This window comes from Bison bison, unplaced genomic scaffold (assembly GCF_000754665.1).
Source record: "Bison bison bison isolate TAMUID 2011002044 unplaced genomic scaffold, Bison_UMD1.0 scf7180017864105, whole genome shotgun sequence".
In the NCBI taxonomy this organism is placed as follows: Eukaryota; Metazoa; Chordata; class Mammalia; order Artiodactyla; family Bovidae; genus Bison; species Bison bison.
Genome location: NW_011494677.1, coordinates 66201 through 94161, shown reverse-complemented (window position 1 = coordinate 94161; position 27961 = coordinate 66201). Strand labels below are relative to the sequence as shown.

The 27961-nt window shown below is 37.9% G+C and overlaps 1 protein-coding gene and 1 pseudogene across 1 annotated transcript in view; one reads left to right on the top strand and one right to left on the bottom strand.

Annotated features, from left to right (window-relative positions):
* The window catches only part of ADAM32 (ADAM metallopeptidase domain 32), a gene marked incomplete at its 3' end in the record, with an annotated part of 169626 nt that overhangs the window by 83474 nt on the left and 58191 nt on the right, over window positions 1-27961 (top strand). The window contains exons 13-15 of the mRNA XM_010838845.1: window positions 7966-8143; window positions 24490-24582; window positions 25899-26097. Of these exons, the coding sequence (XP_010837147.1) occupies window positions 7966-8143; window positions 24490-24582; window positions 25899-26097 (470 nt within the window). The remainder of the gene's footprint in view (window positions 1-7965; window positions 8144-24489; window positions 24583-25898; window positions 26098-27961) is intronic.
* Window positions 3877-4512, bottom strand: LOC104987713 (annotated as a pseudogene).

Here is a 27961-nt window from a genome sequence, read left to right as displayed (position 1 = left end):
GGCTTTTCGCGTGGTAGATATCCCACAGTCTGGTTTGCTAGCCCAAATTATTTCGCTCAGATAGTGCTCAGGGTATTCAGGCCAGATTCTTACTCTAAGCGATGCAGCCCGCGCTGTGCCTCCCTGCCCAGTCCCCGCTTGCTAATGGCGCGTGCAGGCGTCTGCGCTGCTTCTCCGCTGGGGGAGTTACCGTAGGACTCGCAATCTTCGAGTTTTAATTGTTTATTTTTTCTTCCTGTTATGTTGCCCTCTGTGCTTCCAAAGCTCGGCACAGATTCGGCAGTGAGAAGGTTTCCTGGTGTTTGGAAACCTCTCTCTTTTTAAGGCTCCCTTCCCGGGACGGAACTCCGTCCCTCCCTCTTTTGTCTCTTTTTTTGTCTTTTATATTTTTTCCTACCTCCTTTCGAAGAGTTGGATTGCTTTTCTGGGTGCCTGATGTCCTCTGCCGGCATTCAGAAGTTGTTTTGTGGAATTTACTCGACGTTTAAATGCTCTTTTGATGAATTTGTGGGGGAGAAAGTGTTTTCCCCGTCCTACTCCTCTGCCATCTTGGCTCCTCCCAGTCCAGAGTTTTTAACCCAGTCATTCTGGCTTTAGAATCTGTGTTAATAAACCTTTGGATTTGTATACTGCTTTATGATATCTCAAATGCTTTCATACATATTCTCCATTTTCTTAAGGAAACTTTTTTGCTGTGTGTAGGGCAAGTGTTATCTTAATTTTTATGAAATTTAACAATTTTATTTGCATCTATATGTAAGGTATATAAATGAATATATAAGATCTATCTATAAATGTATATAGATGTATCTTTTGCATTTCCACAGTACTTCTCAAATATTATTTTATGTAATTTTCAAAGAAACTGTGTAAGTAAAGCAAATATTATTATTTCCAGTTGTCTTTTTCCATGTATTTTTTAATTTTTCTATGCTTTAAGGTTAACAATCATTTAATGTATTAACATTTTCACTTATAAACATACCATTTGCATATACAGGGAAAAACTGGTTCTGAAGACACCACAGAATACTAGAGACAGGCAAGCAATTGGAAGAAAAAAGAAAAGATCAACCCTAGGGGAAAAAATGGAACCGCATTCTATGCTGGTGTCTGTAAACTTGGGAAGGAGAAAAAGATCGCACCGAATCACAATTAATGTAGAAAAACAAACGTGGGTAATTCTGTATCAATGCAGGAACTTCTCCCATGATCCAGATCTTGCATCCCAGTCAGGCCCATTTCATGAATGTTGATCTGAAACACAGTGGCTCACCTCTCCCTTTTCTTTAAATCTAACCCTGAAGTTAACTCAAGAAATTAAACGAACAGAGCTAAGAAACAAGCAGACTGGCATGTGTTCAATATCAATGGCCAGTTATTTAAAAGTGCACGTGGAAGTAAAATGCTGACTAAGCATTTTCCTTTAATTAAAGTGAACAATTTCCTTCCACCTCACCTAACTTCTTGATTTAGGACTACCTAAGCAAGGTGACCAAAAGATTGGCATCTATGAGAATTGGGGCCAAGGAAATGAAGCATCTCAGCCCGTCTTTATGCTGAGCATGCATTTCCTCTCAGGATCAAGTCACTAGGGACCGTGAACTTCCAGACTCAACTACAGTTGCCCAGCGTGGCTTGCCCAGCTAGGGACAGGGACTGGAGATGGGGGATCACGTGTATGTCAGGACTTCAGTCCACAGCTCCCCCCAGTCTGTCAGGGGAAAGCCAGGGGAGCACAGGGAGACCATCTGCTTCAAGGGCATTTCAGTGACATAACTCAGTATCTGTGGTTCCAGTAATTCCTAGTTCAAAATTAACACTCTAGTGCAACATTAAAAACTGAGTTTAGTATTTTATTTGTAAAGGATACAGCTTGAATAATGATTACCATCTGAACAAAGCTATTCTTATTACATATGATGTAAAATTAGTAACATTTTAAACTATCAAAACCAGTGTTGTCACACATAACATCTGGCAACTTTCCACCACATGACACATCAAAAGAGATGACAGCCAAGTATACTTCTTTTCAGCTGGAAGCAGACTCTCCAGTGTCAACAGGTACAGTGGAACTGGCTGGGAAACAGACCTGTGGTCACCACAACTCTCTTTTGGCATCTAGTTTCCATACAGAGATAGATCTATTTAAGTCTGCCTCAGAGCTGGAGTGGACTGACAAGTGAAATAAAAAACTGTGTCGGCAACTGGCCACATAAAATATAAACACAGTTTGTGCTACTGCTGCTGCTAAGTCGCGTCAGTCGTGTCCGACTCTGTGCGACCCCATAGACAGCAGCCCACCAGGCTTCCCCGTCACTGGGATTCTCCAAGTAAGAACACTGGAGTGGGTTGCCATTTCCTTCTCCAATGCGTGAAAGCGAAAAGTGAAAGTGAAGTCGCTCAGTCGTGTCCGACTCTAGCGACCCCATGGACTACAGCCTACCAGGCTCCTTCGTCCATGGGATTTTCCAGGCAAAAGTACTACAGTGGGGTGCCATTGCCTTCTAGGAGTGTATTTTATGGAAACATGGCCACATGGAGTATAGGGACAGAGACCTTCATTGTGCCTTTGTAAATGTACATTTTTTAAAACATGCAGGACAGAAAGCTGGAATAAGTGAAGTTTTAAAATTTATATAGATAAAGAAATAAGAAATAACAGAAATGCAGGACCCTCAGTTTTTCAGAGCTTCACATATAAGTTGGGGCTCAAAATTAAGTGGTTCACTAAAGTCAGAAATAAAAGCAAGGCTGGTGTCCTAGTCAGGTAGGTAGAGAGGTATCTTGAGCAGGTCATTCATGTCTCTAGGCCGAAATTCCCATCTATAACCTGAGTTTCCCTCACCATGCAACACAGCTCAGGGACAGCAACAGTGCCCAGTCCTACACAGGACAGGAGATGAGCTCATCAACAGCCTTCAGAAGGACATAAGACACGTCCTCAGTGCAGCCCAATCCCCTGAGACAGGAACACTGCAACTATGGCTCTAATTTCCCTTTCCTCACCATTCTCTTAATATTACTTTATCAACAAGTAGAAAAATAAGCTATAAGTAGGCTGAAGTGGCAATAAAGAATGCTCAAAGCAAACACTAAAAGCATGATGCCTCTGAATAAAATAAATCTACCTCCACACACTTTTTTGGAGTTGTTGTGCCTTCTTCAAGTTTTAAATGATAAAGCCCTAAAATGTTGACACTCAAGTCTACTCCTTTTTTGGGATGCTAAGTATCGCAACCAAAAACAAACAAATAAGAATAAAATGAAAAAGCACCATTTTCAAGGGGGGAACTGCCATCCCGCCCATCATCCTGAGCAGTTTGCTTTGCTGGAGCCCCAGAGGCTGTGGGATATCACACTGCTGCCTAAGAAAGGTTCCAGCCTATAACTCCTGAAGTAACATGCAGCCAGTTCTGGTCTGAGGTTTCAAAGTCTGACATTAAACCAAAAAACTGCAGTTTTTCTTGCCACAGTCATTCACTCAGTCCTACATCATCACCATGTTACCAGCAAAACACTAAAATAAATTATCCCTTAAGAACTAAGGCCTAACTCTAAAAAGAAAATGGCCTTTCAAAACAAGTGTGTTCAAATAAAGTATTGAGAGAGTTTTATAAGGAAACTCCTCGAATGAGCCAGTGGCCTCATATAGTCCACATTTTAGCTAAACAGCAGTCCAAATCTTTCTCTGCAGTACTTCTATATACTTATAAGTATTTTGTCACTACTTTCAAAAGAACTATTAAACCTATTATTAAAAGCATTTATAACAAACAGAAATGCCCTGCAAATTACATTATTGCACACAGGGATATCAGAAGCTATGTGCGTCTAGGTTCCAAGGACCCTACAAGACCCAGAACAGAGACCCTAAGGCCATGACTGTGGCTGCTCCAGCTAGCATGCCCAGCGCCAGGTCACTGTCATTGTTTTGATACCACTCACGAATGATGACTTGGTTGGCAGGCTGCTGTCCATAAAGCCCTGCATATGGGTACTGATAGGGTACAGCATAAGCCTGTCCATTTGCAGCATAGAGAACTTGAGTTCCTTGTGGGTATGCGCCACTGTTTGGACCATAGCCATGTGCCTGCTCAAGGGTTGGTGCAGCATAGTCTGTGTAAGAAGGTGGGGAGGGAACCACAGCTGTCTTCATCATACATGACTTCTGAGCCAACATAAGCCAATATAATCCTGGAGTGTAAATTTCCGGTCCAAACAATCATCTGTGCTTTCTGCACCAAGACTGATGGTTTTCCCATCTTGGCAAACAATCTGCAGCATACAGTCTTTCGGCTTCCCATCTGGTGGCTGAATATCCCGACATTCATATCGCACGCAGATGCTGATGCAGTCCACTGCCACGTGGACCTCGTCTTCTACACTCTGCCGAGTTTGGTCACCATAATAGATCAGGTGACCATCTGACCACAGGTCAAACCAGTTCTTCCAGTGCTTCAAAATGGTACTCTGTCACAGCAACCATCCACTCTTCACAAATGCCATTTTCTCACCTGCAAAGCCTCCAGCCACCACTGCGCACGGCAACAGGTCCGTAGCAAAAGGAACTGCCGGGTTACTTGGCTCTGGCTGCCTCACTCTAGCGTCCTGGCCGCTGTCTGCTGTCCTCCATGTGTTTTTTTAAAATGCTTTTGAGTACACAGAGCCTAAATGACTCTACATCAGATACACAGGTTATAAGTGGACAACTGTGGCTGATGTCAGTAATCTCATCAGTGATTTATTGGTCACTTACTATAAGCCAGAAAGTTTAATTAGGCACTTATTAACATTTAATCCTCATAACAAGCCTGTGAAGTGGATGGATATTACCCCTATTTGGAGATAAGAAAACAGAGAGAGAGTTTAATCACTTTGCTTAAAATCTCATTAAGTCTCAAGATTGGTACTAGTCAACAAGTTTATCTAACTCAAATCTTTGTTATTTTCTCTACTTCATGTTGATCTCATATAGAAGACAGTTATTATATTGGAATTAATTTAAACCAAGTAGCAAAAGAACATTAAAATATATTTGTACAAACTTCATTATTTCAGTGATCTTCCTAATACATTATTTTGATGACTTAATTTATATTTGCTTTTTAAAAGTAGGTAACTTTTAATATAGTCTGTACAACAGATGAATTCAGAAGTGAAGGGAGTAAGGACTCCCAGCAGCACATTCCTCTCTGGTCACCAGCGCTATATGCTCTAGCGGTTCTCCCTGAGAGGGCTATGAGTATCCTTCTATTGCTGTGGACTAACTACTGTGGGTTGTCCGGTAGACTTGGCTGGGTTGGCCCCTCTTCAATTGATTGCTAATCTCTGCCTTGTTCAGATGCCACCAGCCACTGGTGGGTGGAGCTGTGTCACAAGGAGGCTGGCTGTGGAACCTCATTGCTCAGTGGTTGCTGGAACTGGGATTGAGATGGGTGGCTGTGGGGCCAGGGGTCCTGCATGGACCTATTATCTGTCTGCTGGTGGGTGGTACCAGTTCCTGAAATGGCTTACTGCACAGTCCAGTGTGTCCCAGAGCTGTTGACAGCCTGCTAGTGAGCAGGGCTGAATCCCAGGTTGGCCAAATAAGGGGCCCAGGGTATCTCAAAAATACTGTTAATCTGCTCATGTGTAGGTCTGGAGCTCAGAGACTCCTGGGGCTGTTGCTTGCCTGCTGGTGGATCAGCTGGGTCCTGAAATGGCAGGCTCTGGGGCTCTGGTGGTACTGAGGTTGATGTTTGCCCACTGGTTGGTGGGGTCAGAGTTCAAGAGATACCAAGGTTAGTGATATGTCCTTGTTGGGGAGGCTGGTGGTGAGGGCAGAGCTGACTGGTGGGGGAGGCTGCTCTTGAGGAAGCTAGAGCTGAACTTACTGGTGGGTCACCCATCCAGGAGTATGAGTCTTGACTTTACCATGTCTCCACCCCTCCCACTCATCTACTTATGGTTCCTTCTTCATATCTTTAGTTGTAAAAGATCTTTTCTGCTGTTCTTCTAATCTTTCTCATCAGTAGTTGCTCTGTAAATTGTAGATTTGATGTGCGCATGGGAGGAAGTTAGCTTAGAGTCTTCCTATTCGTTGGAAGTCATTTGGTCATTTGGAAGCCATCTTGTCATTCTCCAAAATTACTCGGTTCTTTTCTTTGTTTCTTTTTTTTAGTATGTATGTGTTTTTGGCTGCCCTGGGTCTTTGTTGCCAGGTGTGGGCTTTCTCTAGTTGTGGGCAGTGGAGGCTACTCTCTAGTTGTGGTGCCCGGGCTTCACGCTGTGGTGGCTTCTCTGGTTGTGGGGCATGGGCTCTTGGGTATTTGGTCTTCAGCAGTTGCTGCATGGGAGAAGGCAATGGCACCCCACTCCAGTACTCTTGCCTGGAAAATCCCATGGATGGAGGAGCCTGGTGGGCTGCAGTCCATGGGGTCGCTAAGAGTCGGGCACGACTGAGCAACTTCACTTTCACTTTCATGCATTGGAGAAGGAAATGGCAACCCACTCCAGTGTTCTTGCCTGGAGAATCCCAGGGACGGGGAGCCTGGTGGGCTGCCGTCTGTCAGGTCGCACAGAGTTGGACACAACTGAAGCGACTTAGCAGCAGCAGCAGCAGCAGTTGCTGCATGTAGCCTCAGCAGTTGTGTCTTAAGGGCTCCCAAGTGCAGACTCAGAAGCTGTGGTGGCAGGGCTTAGTTGCCCCAAGGCATGTGGGATCTTTCTGGACCAGTGATTGGACCCATGTCTCCTGCACTGGCAGGCAGATTCTTAACCAGTGGACCAACAGGGAAACCCTAGTGTATTCTTAATATATATATAGTGGAAATATTCAACAGGAGTTCTCTTAACGAATTTTAAAGTTATTACTTAGATGTGGTTACTGTGTTGAACAGCAGATCACTAAAATTTATCCATCTTGTATAACTGAAACTTTATACCCATTTCCCCCTCCTCCTAGCCTCTTAGCAACTCTACATCTGTGGGTGTGAATCTTCTAAATATCTCATATAAATGAAATCATGAAGCATTTCATACTCTGTGACTAGCTTATTTCACTTAGCATAATGACCTTGAGATTTCGTACTGTTGTTGCATATGGCAGAACTTGCTTCTTTTTTTAAAGATTGAATAATATTCCATTGCAAATTATATTCCATTGCAAGTACGTACCACATTTTGCTCATCCATTCATCTTTCAATGACATTTAGGTTGCTGCCATATCTTTACTATTGTAAATATGCTGCAATAAACATAGGAGTACAGATATCACTTACATATTCTAATTTCAGTAGTTTTGGATGTATACCTAGAAGCAGGATTGCTGGATCATATGATATTCTATTTTTAATTTTTTGAGAAACCTCTTTACTATCTTCAGCAGAGACTGGATTTACATTTCCATGAACAATGTACTATGTTTCCAGTTTCTCCATGTCCTTGCCAACAATGTTCATCTATTTTTAAAGGAATCAAGAGGGAGGGTACATACATATAATTATAGATGATTCGTGTTGTTGTATGGCAGAAACCAACACAACATGGTAAAGAAATTTTCCCCCAGTTAAAGAAATAAGTTAAAAAAAGAATCATAGCTATCTTAACAGATATGAGGTGATAGCTCATTGTTTTTTCTTTTGATTTGGACTTCCTTGATGATTAGTGATGTTGATGACCTTTTCATGTACCCATTGTTCGTTTATATGTGTCTTCTTTCAGAAATGTGTATCCAAATCCTATGCCCATTTTCTAATTGGGTTGTTTAGTTTTTCCTGTTGAACTTGATTTTGTTTTAAGAGAATATGTGTTCAGTGAATGAAATCACATGTCCTCCTGAGGAATGACTGGCCTCTAAGCATTTGTTATGAACATTTATCATTACCTCTTGAATTTAGCATTTTGAAATTGATTTGTATAATATAGAATTGTGTTTTCAGAAGAATAATGCCAATAACATTATATGGATCCATTTTTAGGCAATCCAGTGGTATGAAGACTTTTAGCGATTGCAGTTTGAGAGACTTTGAACATTTCATTTCAAACGTGGGGGCCCAGTGTCTTCAGAATAAGCCACAAATGCAGGATAGTCCGACAGAAATCTGTGGCAATGGCAGAGTGGAGGGAAATGAAGCCTGTGACTGTGGTTCTGAGGAAGTAAGTCTAATAATTTGAAAATTGATAAATTTATTGTTTCTGTTCATCCTTTGTAATAAATGCTGTATATCTCAAATATGACTGGGTGCCATGCAAAATATCGACAATAATGAAATAAAGTTAAAATGCATACAGGAATATGCTATCTAGATTTAATAGGTTGAAGAGTTTTGGACAAATGTTAAGACTATTCCCCTAAAATTATTGCTGATAGGAAAAGGAAGTCTAGAATGAGCTTTTGGTTCCAGACTAAATATGTACAGTATTTTCAAATCTGTGCTTAACCTCTGGACACTTGATAAGTGTCTTACTGAAGATTAGTATGGGAGTAGACCATAAAGTATCCTTTAGGGTATTGCCTCACAATGGAGGGAAAACTATTAATGTTACAATCTGAACAGTGGGCGATTCTGATTCCCCCATATCACCCTTTTCCCTCTTCGCATTGATAACCACTAGTTTGGCCTTTATCTCTGAGGGTCTATTTCTGTTTTGTCATATTCATGCATTTTTAAATTTATATTCCACATATAAATGATAACATAGAGTGTTTTTCTTTGTCTTTGTTTGACTTACTTCACTAAACATAATACTCTCTGGTTCCATTCATGTAGTTTCATAATACTCTCTGGTTCCATTCATGTAGTTTAAATGGCAAAATTTCATTCTTTTTTAATGCCTGAATTATATATATGTATATATATATATATATGTATACACACACACACGTGTGTGTGTGTATATAGATATAGTGTATATACATATATACATATATGTGTATGTATGTAGTATGTATATATATATACATACATATATATATGCACACACACCACATCTTCTTTATGCATTCGCCTGTTGACAGACACTTATGTTGCTTCTGTGTCTTGGCAATTATAAATAATGCTTCTATGAACATTGGGGTGTATGTATAATTTTAAATTAGTGTTGTTTTCTTTGGATATATATTCAGGAATGGAATTGCTGGATCATAGGCTATGGTTTTTCCAGTGGGCATGTATGGATGTGAGAGTTGGACTGTGAAGAAAGCTGAGAGCCAAAGAATTGATGCTTTTGAACTGTGGTGTTGGAAAAGAGTCTTGAGAGTCCCTTGGACTGCAAGGAGATCCACCCAGTCCATCCTAAAGGAGATCAGTCCTGGGTGTTCATTGGAAGGATTGATGCTGAAGCTGAAACTCCAATACTTTGGCTACCTCATGTGAAGAGTTGACTCATTGGAAAAGACCCTGATGCTGGGAGAGATTGGGGGCAGGAGGAAAAGAGGACGACAGAGGATGAGATGGTTGGATGGCATCACCGACTCGATGGACATGAGTTTGAGTGAACTCTGGGAGTTGGTGATAGACAGGGAGGCCTGGCGTGCTGTGATTCATGGGGTCGCAAAGAGTCGGACACGACTGAGCGACTGAAGTGACTGACAGACTGATGGTAGTTTAATTTTGTTTTTCTGAGAAATCTCCATACTGTTTTCTGTAGTGGAAAACATAGTGTACAGTGGTTCTTTTCTCCAAATGCTCACCAGCATTTGTTAATTGTGGTCTTTTTGATGATAGTAATTCTGACACATGTGAGATGATCTCTCAATCATGGTTTTGATTTGCATTTCCCTAATGTTTAGTGATGTTGCCATCTTTTCATATACCTATTGGCATGTCTTTAGAAAAATGTGTATTCAAGTCTCCTGCTTATTTTTAAATCAGGTTGGTTATTTTTGATACTAGGGCTTCCCTGATAGCTCAGTTGGTAAAGAATCTGCCTGCAATGCAGGAGACCCCGGTTCAATTCATGAGTTGGGAAGATCCGCTGGAGAAGGGATAGGCTACCCACTCCAGTATTCTTGGGTTTCCCTGATGGTTCAGCTGGTAAAGAATCTGCCTGCAATGTGGGAGACCTTGGTTTGATCCTTGGGTTGGGAAGATCCCCTGGAGAAGGGAAAGGCTGCCCACTCCAGTATTCTGGCCTGGAGAATTCCATGGACTGTAGAGTCCATGGGGTTGCAAAAAGTCGGGCATGACTTTCGTTTTCACTTTTTTGATACTGAGATTGGTTTTTTGATACTGAGTTGTATTAGCTGTTTATGTAGTTTCAATATTAACCCCTTATCAACCATATTTTTGCAAACATTTTCTCACATTCAGTAGGTTGTTTTTTTTCTTTAACCAATAGTTTCCTGTGCTTTTAAGTTTAATTAGAGCTCATTTGTTTATTTTTGTTTTCTTTGCCTTAAGAGACAGATCCAAAAGGTTGTTGCAGTTAATGTCAGATTATTCTGCCTAAGTTTTCTTCTTGGAGTTTTATGGTTTCTGGTCTTACATTTATGTTTTTAATCTATTTTGAGTTTATTTTAATGTATGGTGTGAAAAAATGTTTCAGTTTTATTCCTTAAATGTAGCTGTCCAGATTTCCCAGCACTGCTTATTAAAGAGATTGTCTTTTCTCTATCGTATATTCTTGCCTCCTTTGTTGAAATTTAATTGATCATAAGTTCATGGGTTTATTTTTAGGCTCTCTGTTCTGTTCCATTGATTTGTATATCTGTTTTTGTGCCAGTATCATATTTTTTGTTGTTGTCTCTTTGTACTATAGTTTGAAACCAAGGAGTATGATATTTCCAGCTATTTTCTTCTTTCTTCAGATTGCTTTGGCTGTTTGGAGTCTTATGTTTCCATACAAATTTTAGAATTATTTGTTTTAGTTCTGTGAAAAATGCCATTAATAGTTTGATAGAATTGCATTGAATCTGTAGATTGCTTTGAGTACTATGGCCTTTTTAGCAATATTAATTCTGCCAGTCTGTGAGCACTGTATAACTTTCCATTTGCTTTTATCATCTTCAGTTTCTTTCATCTGTGTCTTCTAGTTTTCCAAGTATGGGTGTTTTACCTCCTTAGATTTATTCTTAGATATTTTATTCTTTTTGATGTGATTCTAAATGGGATTGTTTTTATATTTTTTTGTTAATTCATTATTAGTGTATAGAAATGCAACAGACTCCTATTGCTTTAGTATCCTGCATTTAACAAAATGGCAATAAGTACATATCTATCAATAATTACTGTAAATGTAATTGTACTAAATGCTGCAATCAAAAGAAACAGAATGACTGAATGGATAAAAAATAGGACCTATATATGTACGTATACTGCTTCCAAGAGACTCACTTCAGATCTGCCCATGGTCAGTTGCAAAGACACACACAGACTGAAAGTGAGGGAATCAGGAAAGGTATTCCATGCAAATGGAAATCAAAAGAAAGCTGAGGTGGCAATACTTAATTATATAAGATAAAACAGACTTCAAAACAAAGACTGTTAGACAAAGGATGTTATATAATGATTAAGGGATCAATCCAAGAAGATGAAATGTTTGTAAATGTATATGCATCCAACATAGGACAAGTGGTTCAGTGGTAAAGAATCTGCCTGCCAATGCAAGAGATGCAGGTCACAAAAGAATTGGCCATGGCTTGGCTACTAAACAAGAACGACTAACATAGGTGTACCTAGTTACATAAAGCAAATATCAGGTGTAAGAGGAGACACTGATAGTAAACACAGTATTAGTGAGGGACTTTAACACCTCACTTACATCTTTAGATCATTCAGACATAAAATCATTAAGGAAAGACTGGTCTTAAGTGACGCATCAGACCAGATGGAATTTATAGATATAAATGCTTCCACATCAAAGCAACAGAATACACTGTTTCAGCTGCCTTGTAACATTCTCCAGGGTAGGCCACAAAACAAGTCTCAGTAAATTTAAGAAAATTGAAATTATATCCAGCATCTTTTCTGACTAGAATGCTATGAGACTAGAAATAAACTACAAGAAAAAAGTACAAAAAATAGAAACATGTTGAGGCTAAACAATATACTGCTAAACAACTAATGGATCATGGAAGAAATTAAATAGAAAATTTAAAAATACCTGTAGACAAATGAAAACAAAACACAATAATCCCAAATCCATGGGGCAAAGAAAAAGCATTTCTGAGGGAATTTTTTAATGATACAAACTTGCCTTATGAAATAAGAAAAATATCAAGCAACCTGATTTTACACCTAAAGGAACTAAAAACAGAAGAAATAAAACCCAAAGTTAGTAGAAGAAGAGAAATAATAAAGATCAGAGTATAAGTAATTGAAATAGAGGCTAAAAAATTAAAAATATTAATGAAACTAAGAGGTGATTCTTTGAGAAGGATGAAGGAAACTGATAAACCCTTATCTAGACTCATCAAGAAAAATAGAGAGCCCAAATCAATAAAATCAGAAATGTAAAAGGAGAAGCTACAGCCAACACCACATAAATTCAAAGGATCATAAGAGATTATTTAAGATAATTATATGCCAGTAAAATGGTCAAAATGGAAGAAATGTACAAATTCTTGGAAATGTGTACTCTCCTAATACTGAATCAGGGAGAAATAGAAAAGATGAACAAATTGCCAGTAATGACTTGAATCAGTAATAATAGTAATAAAATTAACAACAAAAAATCCAGGATCAATGGCTTCCTTCACAGGTGAATTCACCAAACATTTAGAGAACAGTGAACACCTGTTCCTATGATAATAAACAACTATATGTATGTGTCTTTCCCTTAATACTTTTCTGTGTATTTGTCTGTCCTTATGCCAATTCCACAGTCTTAACTAACGTACTTTTACAGTAAGTCTTAAAAACATTTTGTGTAAATCAATAAACTTTGGTCTTCTTTTTCAAGATACTTTTACTTTTCTAGGACCAGTTTGTTTCCATGTAAGTTGAAGAATTGGCATATAATTGTAGAGACTTTGATTTGAACTGTGTTGTATTCATATATCAATTTGAGGGGAATTACCTTCTTACCAATATTAGTTATGCCAGTCTGTGCACCTTGTGTATCTCTTAACTTATTCAGATCTTCTTTATTTATTTTTTCTATAGATTGCGTATTTTGATAGTTTAAAAATTTTACTTAGCAATTATATCACTAGTATAAAAATTGCAGTGGACTTTTCTGAATTATAGTTTTTATTAGAAGTTCTGAGAGTGGCTTTCTTTCCTTTGTTCTTACTTTTAGGGAGAAAGTTTTCTAACTTTTAACATTAAATATGATATTAGATATAAGCTTTTTTTAAAATAGATGTGCTTTACCATATTGAGGAAATTTATTTCTGAGCGTTTTTTTATTGAATAAATTTGAAGTAAAATATTATAAGTTTAGGTTGTATAGTGTGTTACTGTGATATATTTATATATGTTTATGTATTGTTATCTGATTGCTGATGTGGTGATGTTTACTACATTACATAATTATAGGGATTCCCAGTTGGGGTTTGCCTGCCAATGCAAGAGACAAAAGAGATGCAAGTTCAATCCCTGGGTCAGGAAGATCCCTTGGAGAAGAAATGGCCATCCACTCCAGTATCCTTGCCTGGAGAATCCTATGGACAGAGGAGCCTTGCAGGCTACAGTTCATGGGGTCTCAAAGAGTTGGATGTGACTGAGCATGTACACACACACACACACACACACACACACACTCGCATAAGTATAGTACATTTGTTGTTGTTCAATTGCTCAGTCATGTCCGACTATTTGTGACCCCATAGACTGAAGCACGCCAGGCTTCCCTGTCCATCACCATCTCCCAGAGATTGCTTGAACTCATATCCATCGAGTTGGTGATGCCATCCAACCATCTCATCCTCTGTCGTCCCCTTCTCCTCCTGCCTTCAGTCTTTCCCAGCATCAGGGTCTTTTCTAATGAGTCAGCTCTTCAAATCAGGTGGCCAAAGTACAAGAGCTTCAGCTTCAGCATCAGTCCTTCCAACGAATATTCAGGACGGTTTCCGTTAGGATTGACTGGTTTGATCTCTTTGCAGTCCAGGGCACTCTCAAGAGTCTTCTCCAACACCACAGTTCAAAAGCATAAGTTCTTTGGTGTTCAGCTTTCTTTATGGTCCGGTTCTCACACCCATACTTGACTACTGGAAAAACCATAGCTTTGACTATATGGACCTTTATCAGCAAAGTAATGTCTTTGCTTTTCAACATGTATCTAGGTTGGTCATAGCTTTTCTTCCAAAGAGCAAGCGTTTTTTAATTTCATGGCTGCAGTCACCATCTGCGGTGATTTTGGAGCCCAAGATGATAAAGTCTGTCACTGTTTCCATTGTTTCCCCATCTATTTGCCATGAAGTAATGGGATCAGATGCCATGATCTTAGTTTTTTGAATGTTGAGTTTTAAGCCAGCTTTTTCACTTTCCTCTTTGACCTTCATCAGGGGGCACTTTTAGTTTCTCTTTGCTTTCTGCCATAAGGGTGGTGTCATCTGCATGTCTGAGGTTTTTGATATTTGTCCCGGCAATCTTGATTCCAGCTTGTGCTTCATCCAGCCTGGCATTTCGCGTGATGTACTCTGCGTGTAAGTTATATAAGCAAGGTGACAATATACAACCTTGATGTACTCCTTTCCCAATTTGGAACCAGTCTGTTGTTTCATGTCCAGTTCTAACTGTTGCTTCTTGATCTGCATACAGGTTTCTCAGGAGGCAGGTAAGGTGGTCTGGTATTCCCATCTCTTGAAGAATTTTCCAATTTGTTGTGATCCACACAGTTAAAGTGTAGTCAGTGAAGCTGAAGCATCTTTAGTGCTGTCAGTGAAGCAGAAGTAGATGTTTTTCTGGAACTCGCTTGCTTTTTCTATGATCCAACGGATGTTGGCAATTTGATATCTGGTTCCGCTGCCTTTTCTAAATCCAGCTTGAACATCTGAAAGTTCTTGGTGCATGTACTGTTGAAGCGTATCCTGGAGAATTTTGAGTACTACTTTGCTAGCGTGTGAGATGAGTGCAATTGTGTGGTAGTTTGAACATTCTTTGGCATTGCTTTTCTTGTGTGCTTAGTCACTCAAAGGTGTCCAGCTCTGCGACCCCATAGGCTGTAGCCCGCCAGGCTCCTCTGTGCATGGGATTTTCCAGGTGAGAATACTAGAGTGGGTTGCCATTCCCTTCTCCATGCCTTTCTTTGGGATTGGATATAAAACTGACCTTTCTAGTCCTGTGGCCACGGCTATTTTCCAAATTTGCTGGCATATTGAGTGCAGCACTTTCACACCATCATCTTTTAGGATTTGAAAAAACTCAGCTGGAATTCCATCACCTGCACTAGCTTTGTTCGTAATGATGCTTCCTAAGGCCCACTTGTTTTCACACTCCAGGATGTCTGGCTCTACGTGAGTGATTACATCATCGTGGTTATCTGGCTCACTAAGATATTTTTTTGTGTAGTTCTTCTGTGTATTGTTGCCACCTTTTCTTAATATCTTCTGCTTCTGTTAGGTTGATACCATTTCTGTCTCTTATTGCACCCATCTTTGCTTGAAATGTTCCCTTGGTATCTCTAATTTTCTTGAAGAGATGGCTAGTCTTTCCCATTATATTTTTTCTCTGTTTCTTTGCATTGATCACTTAGGAAGGCTTTCTTATTTCTCCTTGCTAATCTCTGGAACTCTGCATCCAGATAAATATATCTTTCCTTTTCTCCTTTGCGTTTCACTATAGTAAAGTCGGAGAAGGCAATGGCACCCCACTCCAGTACTCTTGCCTGGAAAATTCCATGGATGGAGGAGCCTGGTGGGCTGCAGTCCATGGGGTCACTAAGAGTTGGACGCGACTGAGCGACTTCACTTTCACTTTTCACCTTCCTGCATTGGAGAAGGAAATGGCAACTCATTCCAGTGTTCTTGCCTGGAGAATCCCAGGGACGGCGGAGCCTGGTGGGCTGCTGTCTATGGGGTCGCACAGAGTCGGACACGACTAAAGTGGCTTAGCAGTATAGTAAAGTAGTATTGCCTATATTCATTATATTGTGCAGTAGATTTCTATGGCTTATTTATTATCTGTTACAAGTTTGTACCTTAAATACCATCACTCTTATTCCTTTGTTTCCACAACCTCTGGTGATGAGTATTTTACTCTGTTTTTTTCACAGATTTAAATTTTTTAGATTCCACATATGTGTGATATCACACAATTCTTCTTTTCTCTGTTTGACTTATCTCATTAGCATAATGTGCTCAAGGTTTGTACATGTTGTTGAAAATGCGAGGATCGCTTCTGTTTTCTTGGCTGAAAAACATTCCATTGTGTGTGTGTAGCACATCTTTTTTATCTATTAATCCATTGATAGATGTTTTGGGTGTTTCTATATCTTTGGTATTGTAAATAATACTGTGATAAATACAGAGTGCATATATCTCTTTGAAATTAAGTTTTCATTTTCTTTGGGTATATACTTAGAAGTGGAATTGCTGGACCATATGTTAGGTCTATTTTTAATTTTTTGAGCAACCTCCATATTATTTTGCACAGTGGACCAATTGGTTGGACCAATTTACATTCCCACCAACAATATATAAAGCTTCCCTTTTCACCACATCCTTTCCAGTATGTGTTGTCTCTTGTATTCTTACTGATAACCATTCTAATAGGTGGGAAGTGATGTCTCATTGTGGTTTTGATTCATATTTCTTGATGATTGGTGATGTTGAGTATCTTTTCATGTGCCTATTGGCCATCTGTATGTCTTTTCAGAAAAACATCTAGTTCTTCTGTTCATTTTAAAATTGGAGTGTTTTTTTTTTTGTTGTTATCAGATTGAAAAAGTTCTTTATATATGTTTAATATTAACCCCTTATCTGATACATGCTTTGCAGAATTTTTCTCCCATCATGTAGGTTTTTTTTTTTTTCATTTTGGTAAGTGTTTCTTTTGAGGCGCAGAAGGTTTTGAGTTTGATGTCCCATTTGTTGATTTTTTTCTTTTGTAGTTTGTCCATGCTGTAGTTTGGCCTCATGCTCCAGAATTTATACCCAAGATCAGTATCTAAGGTTCTTCCCTACATTTCCTTCTAGGGGTTTCATGGTATCAGATCTTATGTTTAAGTCTTTGATCCATTTTGAGCTAATTTCTCTGGGTATTGTGGGATAGGAGTCAATGTCATTGTTTTGCATGTGTTTCTCTAGTTTTCCTGGTTGTTGAAAAGAGTATACTTTCCTCATTGGATACTCTTGACTTCCTTGTTGAATATTAGTATACCATATATGCCAGAGTTTAGTTTTGAATTCTCTGTTCCCTTTGGCTGATTGACACGTTTATTTGTGTCCCAGTATCATATTGGTGTTTGTTTTATTATATAAGTTTCAGATGTACAGCATTCTAATTAAACATCTGTATACATTACAAAGTGATCAGCACCACAAGTCTGCTTACCATCCAATGCCAAAGGGTTGACTCCCTTCACCCATTTCTCTTACTTCCTAAACCACTTCCTTCTGGTAACCACTAATCTGATTTCTGTATCTCTGAGGTTTTTTGGTTTTGTTTAGTTGGCTTTTTTGAGTGCTTTGTTCTTTTTTAGATTTTACATATGAATGAAATTATATGGTGTCTTTCTCCATTTGAGTTATTTCTCTTAGTGTAATACTTTCTTTTTTTTTTTTTTTTTTATACATGTGTTCCCCATCCCGAACCCTCCTCCCTCCTCCCTCCCCATACCATCCCTCTGGGCCGTCCCAGTGCACCAGCCCCAAGCATCCAGCATCATGCATCGAACCTGGACTGGCAACTCGTTTCCTACATGATATTTTACATGTTTCATTGCCATTCTCCCAAATCTTCCCACCCTCTCCCTCTCCCACAGAGTCCATAAGACTGTTCAATACATCAGTGTCTCTTTTGCTGTCTCGTACACCGGGTTATTGTTACCATCTTTCTAAATTCCATATATATGCGTTAGTGTACTGTATTTATGTTTTTCCTTCTGGCTTACTTCACTCTGTATAATAGGCTCCAGTTTCATCCACCTCATTAGAACTGATTCAAATGTATTCTTTTTAATGGCTGAGTAATACTCCATTGTGTATATGTACCACAGCTTTCTTATCCATTCATCTGCTAATGGACATCTAGGTTGCTTCCATGTCTTGGCTATTATAAACAGTGCTGTGATGAACATTGGGGTACATGTGTCTCTTTCCCTTCTGGTTTCCTCAGTGTGTATGCCCAGCAGTGGGGTTGCTGGATCATAAGGCAGTTCTATTTCCAGTTTTTTAAGGAATCTCCACACTGTTCTCCATAGTGGCTGTACTAGTTTGCATTCCCACCAACAGTGTAAGAGGGTTCCCTTTTCTCCACACCCTCTCCAGCATTTATTATTTGTAGACTTTTGGATTGCAGCCATTCTGACTGGTGTGAAATGGTACCTCATAGAGGTTTTGATTTGCATTTCTCTGATAATGAGTGATGTTGAGCATCTTTTCATGTGTTGTTAGCCATCTGTATGTCTTTTTTGGAGAAATATCTATTTAGTTCTTTGGCCCATTTTTTGATTGGGTCGTTTATTTTTCTGGAGTTGAGCTGTAGGAGTTGCTTGTATATATTTTCTCTTAGTGTAATACTTTCAAGGTTCATCCATGTTGTTGCAAACAGCAAGGTTTCATTCTTTTTATGGATGAGTAAGTATTCCATTGACTTCCCCTGAGGCTCAGTGGTAAAGAATCTGCCTGCAATGCAGGAGACCCTGGTTGATGCCTGGGTTGGGAAGATCCCCTGGAGAAGGAAATGGCAACTCACTCCAGTATTCTTGCTGGGAAAATCCCAGCAAGGAGGAGGAGGTGTCTGACAGGCTACGGTCTGCAGAGTTGCAAAGAGTCGGACATTTCCGAGGGATGGAGCATGAAGTATTCCATTGTTTATGTATACTGGGCTTCTTTATCCATTCTTCCACCAGTGGACACTTAGGTTGTTTCCATACTTGTGCATGTTTAGTCGCTCAGTCTTGTCTGACTCTTTGTGACCCCAAGGACCCCAAGCCTGCTACCAGGCTTCTTACATGGGAGTCTCCCATGTAAGAATATTGCAAGAATATTGGAGTAGGTAGCCATTTCCTTCTCCAGGCAATCTTCCTGACCAGGAATTGAATCTGCATCTCCTGTATTACAGGTGAATTCTTTACCATCTGAGCCACCAGGGAAGCCCCTTAGGTTGTTCCCACATCTTGGTTATAAATAATGCTGCAATAAACAGAGTGCATATATTTTTTTCTAGTTAGTGTGTTTGTATTATTTGGATAAATACCCAGAAGTGGAGTAGCGGATTGTATGATAATTTGATTCTTAGTTTTTGAGTAATCACCGTAATGTTTTCCATAGTGGCTGCACCGATTTTTAGTCCTACCAATAGCGGACTAGGGTTCCCTTTTCTCTGTGTTCTCTCCAACATTTGTTATGTTTTATTTTTGATGATAGTTATTCTAAAAGGTGTGTGATATCTTATTGTAGTTTAATTTGCATTTTCTAATAATTATGTTGATCATCTTTTCATGTGCCTGTTGGCCATCTCTGTGTCTTCTTTGGAAATGTCTGTTCAGGTTCTGTGTCCATTATTTTAGTCAGGTTGTTTGTTATTGAGTTGTATATGTGTTTTATGTATTTTGGATATTAACTCCATATCAGATATATGATTTGAAAATATATTTTCATTCAGTAAGTTGCTTTTTCATTTGAGATGGTTTTCTTTGCTGTGAGGAAACATTTTAGTTTGATGTAGTCCTGTTTGTTTATTCTGCTTTTGTTTATCTTGCCTTTCAATTCAGAGTGACAAAAACCTTACCCTTATGAGATTGATATCAGTGAGATTATTGCCTACATTTTCTTCTAGGAATTTTATGGATTCATGTCTTATATTCAAATCAATCCATTTTGAGTTCATTTTTCTTTATGATGTGAGGTAGTAGTCTAGTTTCTTTCTTTTGCATGTGGCCATACAGTTTTCTCGACACCATTTTTTGAAGAGACTCTCCTTTCTCTGTAGTGTATTCTTTGTTGTAAATTTATTGTCTGTGCATGTGTGGGTTTATTTTTGTGCTCTCAATTGTGTTCCATCGATCTGTGACTCTGTGCCAGTACCGTTCTGTTTTGACTATGGTAACTTTGTAGGAAGCAAAACATACTGTTTTACTTACTGTAGCTTTATAGGAAATGGTTGTCCCTTGATATCTACAGGAGATTGGTTCTAGGACCCTTAAAGGATGCTAAAATCCATGCATGTTAAAATTCTTTTATAAATGGCACATAACCTACCAATATACGCCTACTATTTTAAATAATTTCTAGATTACTTCTAATACCTAATACAATGTAAATGCTTTGTAAATATTTGTATATAAAATGTAAATGCTATGTAAATAATTGCCAGAATGCAGCAAATTTAAGTTTTGCTTTTTGGAACTTTCTGGATTTTTTTCTGAATAATTTCAATCTAAGATTGGTTGAATCCATGGTGCATAACTCACACATATGGAGGACCAGCTATAATTTGAAATCAAAGACTGTGATACTTCCAGCTTTGTTTTTCTTTCTCAAGATTGTTTTGGCTGTTGGGGATCTTTTGTGTTTCCACATACCTGTGGCTTTTATTACTGTGGCTTTGTAGTTTAGTTAGAATTTCAGAAGCATGATACCGCCAGGTTTTTTTTTTTTTTTCCTAGGAATTATTTTGCCTATTTGTAGTCTTTTGAGCTTCCATGCAAAGTTTAGGATTGTTTTCTCTATTATCGTGAAGAATGCCTTTGATATTTTTATGGGGATTATGTTGACTCTGTAGATGGTTTTGTGTCATATAGCCGTTTGAATAATATTAATTTTTCCAATCCATGAACATAGGATATCTTTCCATTTCTTCTTGTCTTCATATCTTTTTAAAAATTTTCTTCAGCAAAGTTTTGTGATTTTTATTAGGCAGATCTTTCACTTTCTTGGTTAAAATTATTCCTAAGTATTTTGTTGTTTTTAATACTGTTGTGAATGGGATGGATTTTTAATATTTCTATTTTAGAATCTTCATTATTAAAGGAATGTGATTGATTTCTGTATGTTGACTTTGTATCTTGCCACTTAACTGAAATCATTGAGTAACTCTAGTTTTTTGATGGTTCTTCGAGATTTTCTGTATATAGGATCATATTATCAGCAAATAACCACAGTTTTACTTCTCTTTTTATTTGGTTAACTTTCCTTTTTTTTTTTTTGTCTTTCCCAATTACTCTAGCTAGGTCTTCAGGAAAACTGAAGGACTGAAAATACCCAGTTTCAAAACTTAATAAAAACTATAATAATGGCAATATAGTACACACAAAAAATAGACAAAGAGTTTATTAGAACACAATGGAGACCTCAGAAATAAAGTTCCAAAAACTGAATAGGCATATTGAGAGTGGGTGTTATTGCCATGTTCTTGATCTTAGGGGAAATGCTTTCAATTTCTCTACATTAAGTGTAATCTTAGTTAGCTAAGAATTTTCAATTAAAAATTAGTGTTGAATATTGTCAAATATTTCTGTTTCTATTGAGCTGATCATATGAATTTTCTGTTTTTTTTTTCTTCTATTAATATGATGCATTTCATTCATTGCTTTTTGAGTACTAACCCAGCTATCATGCAACCTTGAGATTAGCCCCACTTGGGTTATTTTATATATATATATAAACATTTTAATTTACCATTTTGTTCAGGATTATGGAACTTATTTTTAGAAGGGGATTGTGGTCTGTAGTTTTTTTCTTTTTTTACAATCTTTTCTTCTGTTTTTTTTTTTCTTTTTTTTTTCTTTAATAGAAAATTATTTAATTAGTATACATGTGTTCCCCATCCTGAACCCTCCTCCCTCCTCCCTCCCCACACCATCCCTATGGGTCGTCCCAGTGCACCAGCCCCAAGCATCCGCATTGTGCATTGAACCTGGACTGGCATCTCGTTTCATACATGACGTTTCACATGTTTCAGTGAATTATGGGCTCATAAAAAGGGTTGGAATATGCTCCCTACTCCTACCTTTTGAAATAATTTGTTTAAGATTGGTATTATTCCCATTTATTTATTGTGAAAGAACACTCGACAGTAGATTTACCCCCTTAAATCTAACCCCCTAGAAATTTTATAGTTTTGGAATTTAATTTTAGATTTATGATCCCTTTGAATTATTATTTGTGTGTGTGTGTGTGAAATGTGTTGAGTCAATATCTAGAGTTTTTCATGTGAATGCCCAGTTGTTCCAACACCATTTATTGAAAACCTTTTCTCCACTGATTTATATTTGTTCCACTATCAAAGATTTTATTATCTCTATGTAGGTTAATTTCTGAGGTCTCCATTTTGTTCTAATAAACTATTTTATCTATTTTTTTGTACGTACTTCAGTTCAGTTCAGTCGCTCAGTCTTGTCCGACTCTTCTGCGACCCCGCAGCACGCCAGGCCTCCCTGTCCATCACAAAGTCCTGGAGTCCACCCAAACCCATGTCCATTGAGTCGGTGATGCCATCCAAGCATCTCATCCTCTGTTGTCCCCTTTTTCTGCTGCCCTCAATCTTTCCCAGCATCAGGGTCTTTTCAAATGAGTCAGCTCTTCGCATCAGGTGGCCAAAGTATTGGAGTTTCAGCTTCAGCATCAGTCCTTCCAATGAATATTCAGGACTGATTTCCTTTGTACATACTACAGTGCCATAATTATAGTTTTTATTGAGTTTTGAAACTGGGTATTTTAAGTCCTGCCGTTTTCTTCCTTCTATTGCTCCTCCTCCTTCTTCTTTCTCTTCCTCAACATTATGTTGGCTACTCTGTCTTTTGCTTTTCCATATAAACCTTAGAATCAGTTTGACAATTCAAAAAACAATTGCTGGACTTTTTATTGTAATTTCATTGAACATCAAGTTGTGAAGAACTGACATTTTAACAATTCATGAACATGAACATTCTCTTCATTTATTTATACTTTCTTTGATTTTCTTCAAGTTTTATAGTTTTCATCATACAGATCCTATAAGATTTTTTTTCTAGATGTTGTTACCAAATTGAAGACGTTTCCTCTATTTCTAGTTTGCTAACATTTTTATAAGTGATTTTAGATTTTGTCAAATGCTTTCTCTACAGCAATTGTGAGGGCCATTGATTTTTCTTCTTTAGTCTATCAGTATTATTGATTGTATTAATGGATATTTGCATAATAAGCCATCCTTTCATGCTTGTGATGAATCCTACTTGGTTGTATGATGTAATTATTTTTGTACATTGTTGGATTCAATTTCCTAATTTTTTTTTTGTTGAGGATTTTTGCATCTGTGTTTATTAGATCTATTTATTGATTGATCTAGATTTATTTATGAGATATATGTTTATTGATATATAATTTTCCTTTCTTGAAATGTCTTTGGTCTTGATATTAGGCTAACACTGGCCTCATAGAACTCGTTAGGAAGCATCATGTTATCAGTGCTAGGAGAGTGATGTGTCTGTGATTCCATGGGGGAAAGGCAGTAGAAGCTCCATGTTCAGTGCTTTTCCTGAATTCTGTCCTCAGTGCTTTTTCTCTTGACTGATTTTAATTTGTATCCTTTCCATATAATAGACCATAACTGTGAGTATTAACAGCTTTCAGTGTGTTCTATGAGTTCTTCCAGTAAATTATAAAACCTGAGTGTGGTTTTGCGAATCCACTGAGCTTGTGATTGGTGAAAATGAGGACACTCTTGGGGACTGTTCTTTCTAACTTTGCAGTGGGTCTAAACTCTACTCACCCCTTTTAAATTTTTTTAAACTTTATTTTTTGACTGTATCCCAAAGAATGTGGGATCTTATTTCCATGGGGGATCTAACCCGCATGCCTTGTATTGGAAGCATGGAGTCTTAACCACTTCCTCCAGGGAAGTCCCATACCTACCTCTCCCCCCCGCCCTGATTTATTGCGGTATCATTAGCAAATAAAAATTGTATATGGTTTAAGGTTTACAGATGTACAATGTGAGGTTTTCATGTATGTATACATTGTGAAATGGTTCCCATGATCAAACCAGTTGAAATGTCCATCATCTCACACAGTTATCATTAAAAACATTTTTATCTTCTTAGCAAATGTCCCCTGTATAATGCAGTATTGTTAACTATAGATCCTGACAACAGACTCATTTTATCAATGAGAGTCTGTACCCTTTGATCTGTATCTCCCCTTTCCTCTCACCATTTAGTCACTGGAGGTGCCACTCTTCTCTGTTATAATATTTAGTTTCTAAAAAAAAAGTTGTTTTATATATTCTTCCCAGTTTTCTAGTTGATTAAGAGTAAGTTCCACCATAGAATTTTAATTGTTTAAAGATGCAAAAGTCTATAAATGTTGATAGCATGCATATTCCCCCCCCCAATTAAAAAACTGTGTAACATAGCTCTTGCCAAAGTTTATATTATTTCCATGACATAGTTTTATTGTGTATTCCACTCATTTATAGGATTGTGGACCTGATAGCTGTTGTGATCCTCTTACTTGTCTGATGAAACCAGAAACAGAATGCAGTGAAGGATCATGCTGTGACGACTGTCAAGTACGATTTTAGTTTGTTACCATCTTCTAAGTATAAAATGAAATGTGTCTTGGTTACTTTTGAATACAGACTCTTAGCTGTAACTCAAAATACATAACTTTTCATGTAAAGACAAAAATAAGTTCAGAGTGATGTGTCTAATTTTAGGAATTATAATTGGATGTTGAGTCTTCCTTATAATGCCATTATTCTCCCTAATGATGCTATTGGTTTTAAGCCTTGATTGCCAGCTATGACAGAATTCTTTGATGTAGAACATCTTCATTGAAAGGGACTATTTTCATTTCTTTTATCCAATATTTATATCTTTATAAAAATGATCTTTTAGGTTGTGATGGGTATTTGTGAGTATGTAATTGAAAGATAAAGCAATTTCCAATAAATGCATAAATAATGAAACTCACTAGATATAACACTTTCCAAATGCTGCATGTCAGCACAAATTTAAACTATGGATTTGTTATACAAAGACCATTTGACTTAAAGGTTATATTTTAGCTTATATGATGAAGATGTTCATTCCTGTCCCCTGTTTTACTTTTCAGCTCTTCCAACATATATGTGACAGATTCATCACATGAGAACCCCTCTATTGAATGACCTGCCACTGGTTCTGTGTTCTTCACTTTAGTTAACTGATACGGTTCCCCCTACCCACCCCTGGAATCTTACCATGGTTAATTCTTTCCTCTGTGATCTTTATAGTATAAACTAGAAGCCATCAATTAAGAAGTAGGAGATAAATGCCCAATTAATGTTCTTTATATAAATTTTAAGAATGCTATACATGAAAATGTTAATGACCCATAGGATAAGTCAGGAGAAAGTTTACTATTGGGTTCCTTATTTCCCAAAGAGTTTAGTAGTTGAACCCCCTTTTTAATCATTCTTTGCATTCTATTCTCAGTTATTTTGGTTTCACATTTTCATAGAATTACCGATATTCCATACTTTAAAACTATGGTTTGAATAAGTATATTTTATTTAGAAAGTACCTGAATTTCACAATTTTCCCTAAAGCAATAATTATCCCAAGCTAAAAGCTAATTTTCCTGCCTTCTAGCCAAAACTTGGGCTCTCATTGTATCATGTTTGTAATATACTTTTCCTTGTGCATATTCCTTACCTCTTGTTTTGGTTGATAACATTCAGTTTTTTCAATATGACTATTATAATTTTTATAACAGGAAGATACTGAGAGACACTAATGAATAAGTACTTCATCAAGCTATACATGGAATTAGAGCAAGATTAAATATTGGTAAACACAATAATCATATATAATGCTTTACTTTTTATATTTTAATTTCTACTAGTTTATGGAAGCAGGTGCTGTATGTAGGCCCACTGCACATCCTGAATGTGATATTCCTGAGTTTTGTAATGGAAGCTCAGGAATGTGCCCGGCTGATATAACTATACTCAATGGACAGGAATGTGAAGGAGGAAAAGCTTATTGTTTTGATGGAGGCTGCCAAGATATTGATGCACGTTGTGAGAGTATATTTGGAAAAGGTATTGTTTTGTAACATCTATATAGTTGGTCCTCAATATTGTCATTAACATTACCAAGACAGTGGTCAATTAGATATATTTAAATTATTTATTCTGTTTAAAGTCTCTCTTTTGGAGAAGGAAATGGCAACCCACTCCAGTACTCTTGCCTGGAAAATTCCATGGATGGCAGAGCCTGGTAGGCTACAGTCCATGGAGTTGCAAAGATTCGGACATGACTGAGTGACTTCACTTTCTTTCTTTCTATAGTTCCTTTTAGAGAAGGAAATGGCAACCCACTCCAGTGTTCTTGCCTGGAGAATCCCATGGACAGAGGGGCCTGGTGGGGCTGTGGTCTATGGGGTTGCAAAGAGTTGGACACGACTAAGCAACTAACACACACACAGTCTACTGTTTAACTCTATCCTTCGATTTAAAAAATTAAGTTCTATTCATGCTATTGTCTGAATGTTTGTGTCCCCCTAAATTTCATATATTGAAATCCTAATCCCCAACGACGATGGTATTAGGAGGTGAGGCCTCTGGGAGATGCTTAGATCATGAGAGTGGATTAGCACTTTATCAAAGAGGCTCCAAAGAGAGACCCAGATCCTTCTGCCACATGAGAATGTAATGAGAAGTCCATGATCTGGAAGCAAGTCCTCATTCAATCATGCTGGCACCCTAGCCTTGAATTTCTAGCCTCCAGAACCATGAGTGACAAATTTTTGCCACTCACTCTGTGATGTTTTGTTATAGTAGCTTTAATGGACTAAGAAAATTTGTTTGCTTGCTTGTTTGTTTTTAATCTGAACAGATAACAGTCATAGGGATAAAAATTCAAAAAGCACCAACTACTATCATTATCTAGTGAAATGTCTACCACGTACCTCTACTCCATGTCCACCTAGTTCCCCTTCATTACATTTTTGATACCAACCTCTATGTTGCTCTTTCCATCAACCAGTTCTCAGCTTTCCTATTGCTTGCACTTCAGTGACGTTTGGCATTGCCAATCACACCTCCTCATCTCCAGGAACATCACACACCTCTGTATGCACTGAATGCTCCCCAGTCTCCTTTTCTGTGTTCTCTTTTCATCACTCATATTCATATTGAGTCACACCAGGGCTCAGTTCTTTACCTTATTTAGTTATTTGCTCTACTTGGCAATCTCTTATTGCTTGTTAATTTCATCAAGTCCGTGGATTTAGATGTCATCTGGATATTCATAACAGTAAAATTTATGTTTCCTGCCTAAATTCCTCATCCAAACTTCAGATTTGTATAACCAGTCACCTACTTAAAATTTCTATTTGGATATCTAATAGACATCGCAAAAGTAACGTGTCAAAAACAAGACTCTAGATTTTTTCTCAAAAATCTGCTCCAGTATCCTTCTCCATCTTCAGTGAAGGTAATTTTATCCTTCTTGAGGCCTTGGCATTAACACCTACATTCTGCTGAAAATTTGTTCCTACTCACCTTTTAAAGTGTGTGGAAGTCTGTTTGGCCTAGAAGGATATTATTCTCTTTCAACTTTATTTCTCTGATTACTAATGATTTTGAGCCTATTTATGAACTGTCCTTGGTTCTCATCTGTGTTTTAGGCAATATCCTTAACACAGCATGTCCTTAGCCCATTTATTTTTCTGTTTGGTTGTTTTTATTTTTGTTCTGTAACCTTTTGTATTATGATGTTGAGCTCAGTGCCTGGTCTCAGGATGAATTAATTTAAGTTTCTGAAGGATAAGGTTGTGGGCTAGACTATGAAAACAAATATATTAATTATTTGGAGAACAGAAAGGCATCCTAATTGTTTTCACATATATTGAATCTTTAGTGGACAAACTTTTGGAGGTTTTTTAACACTTATCAGAGTCAT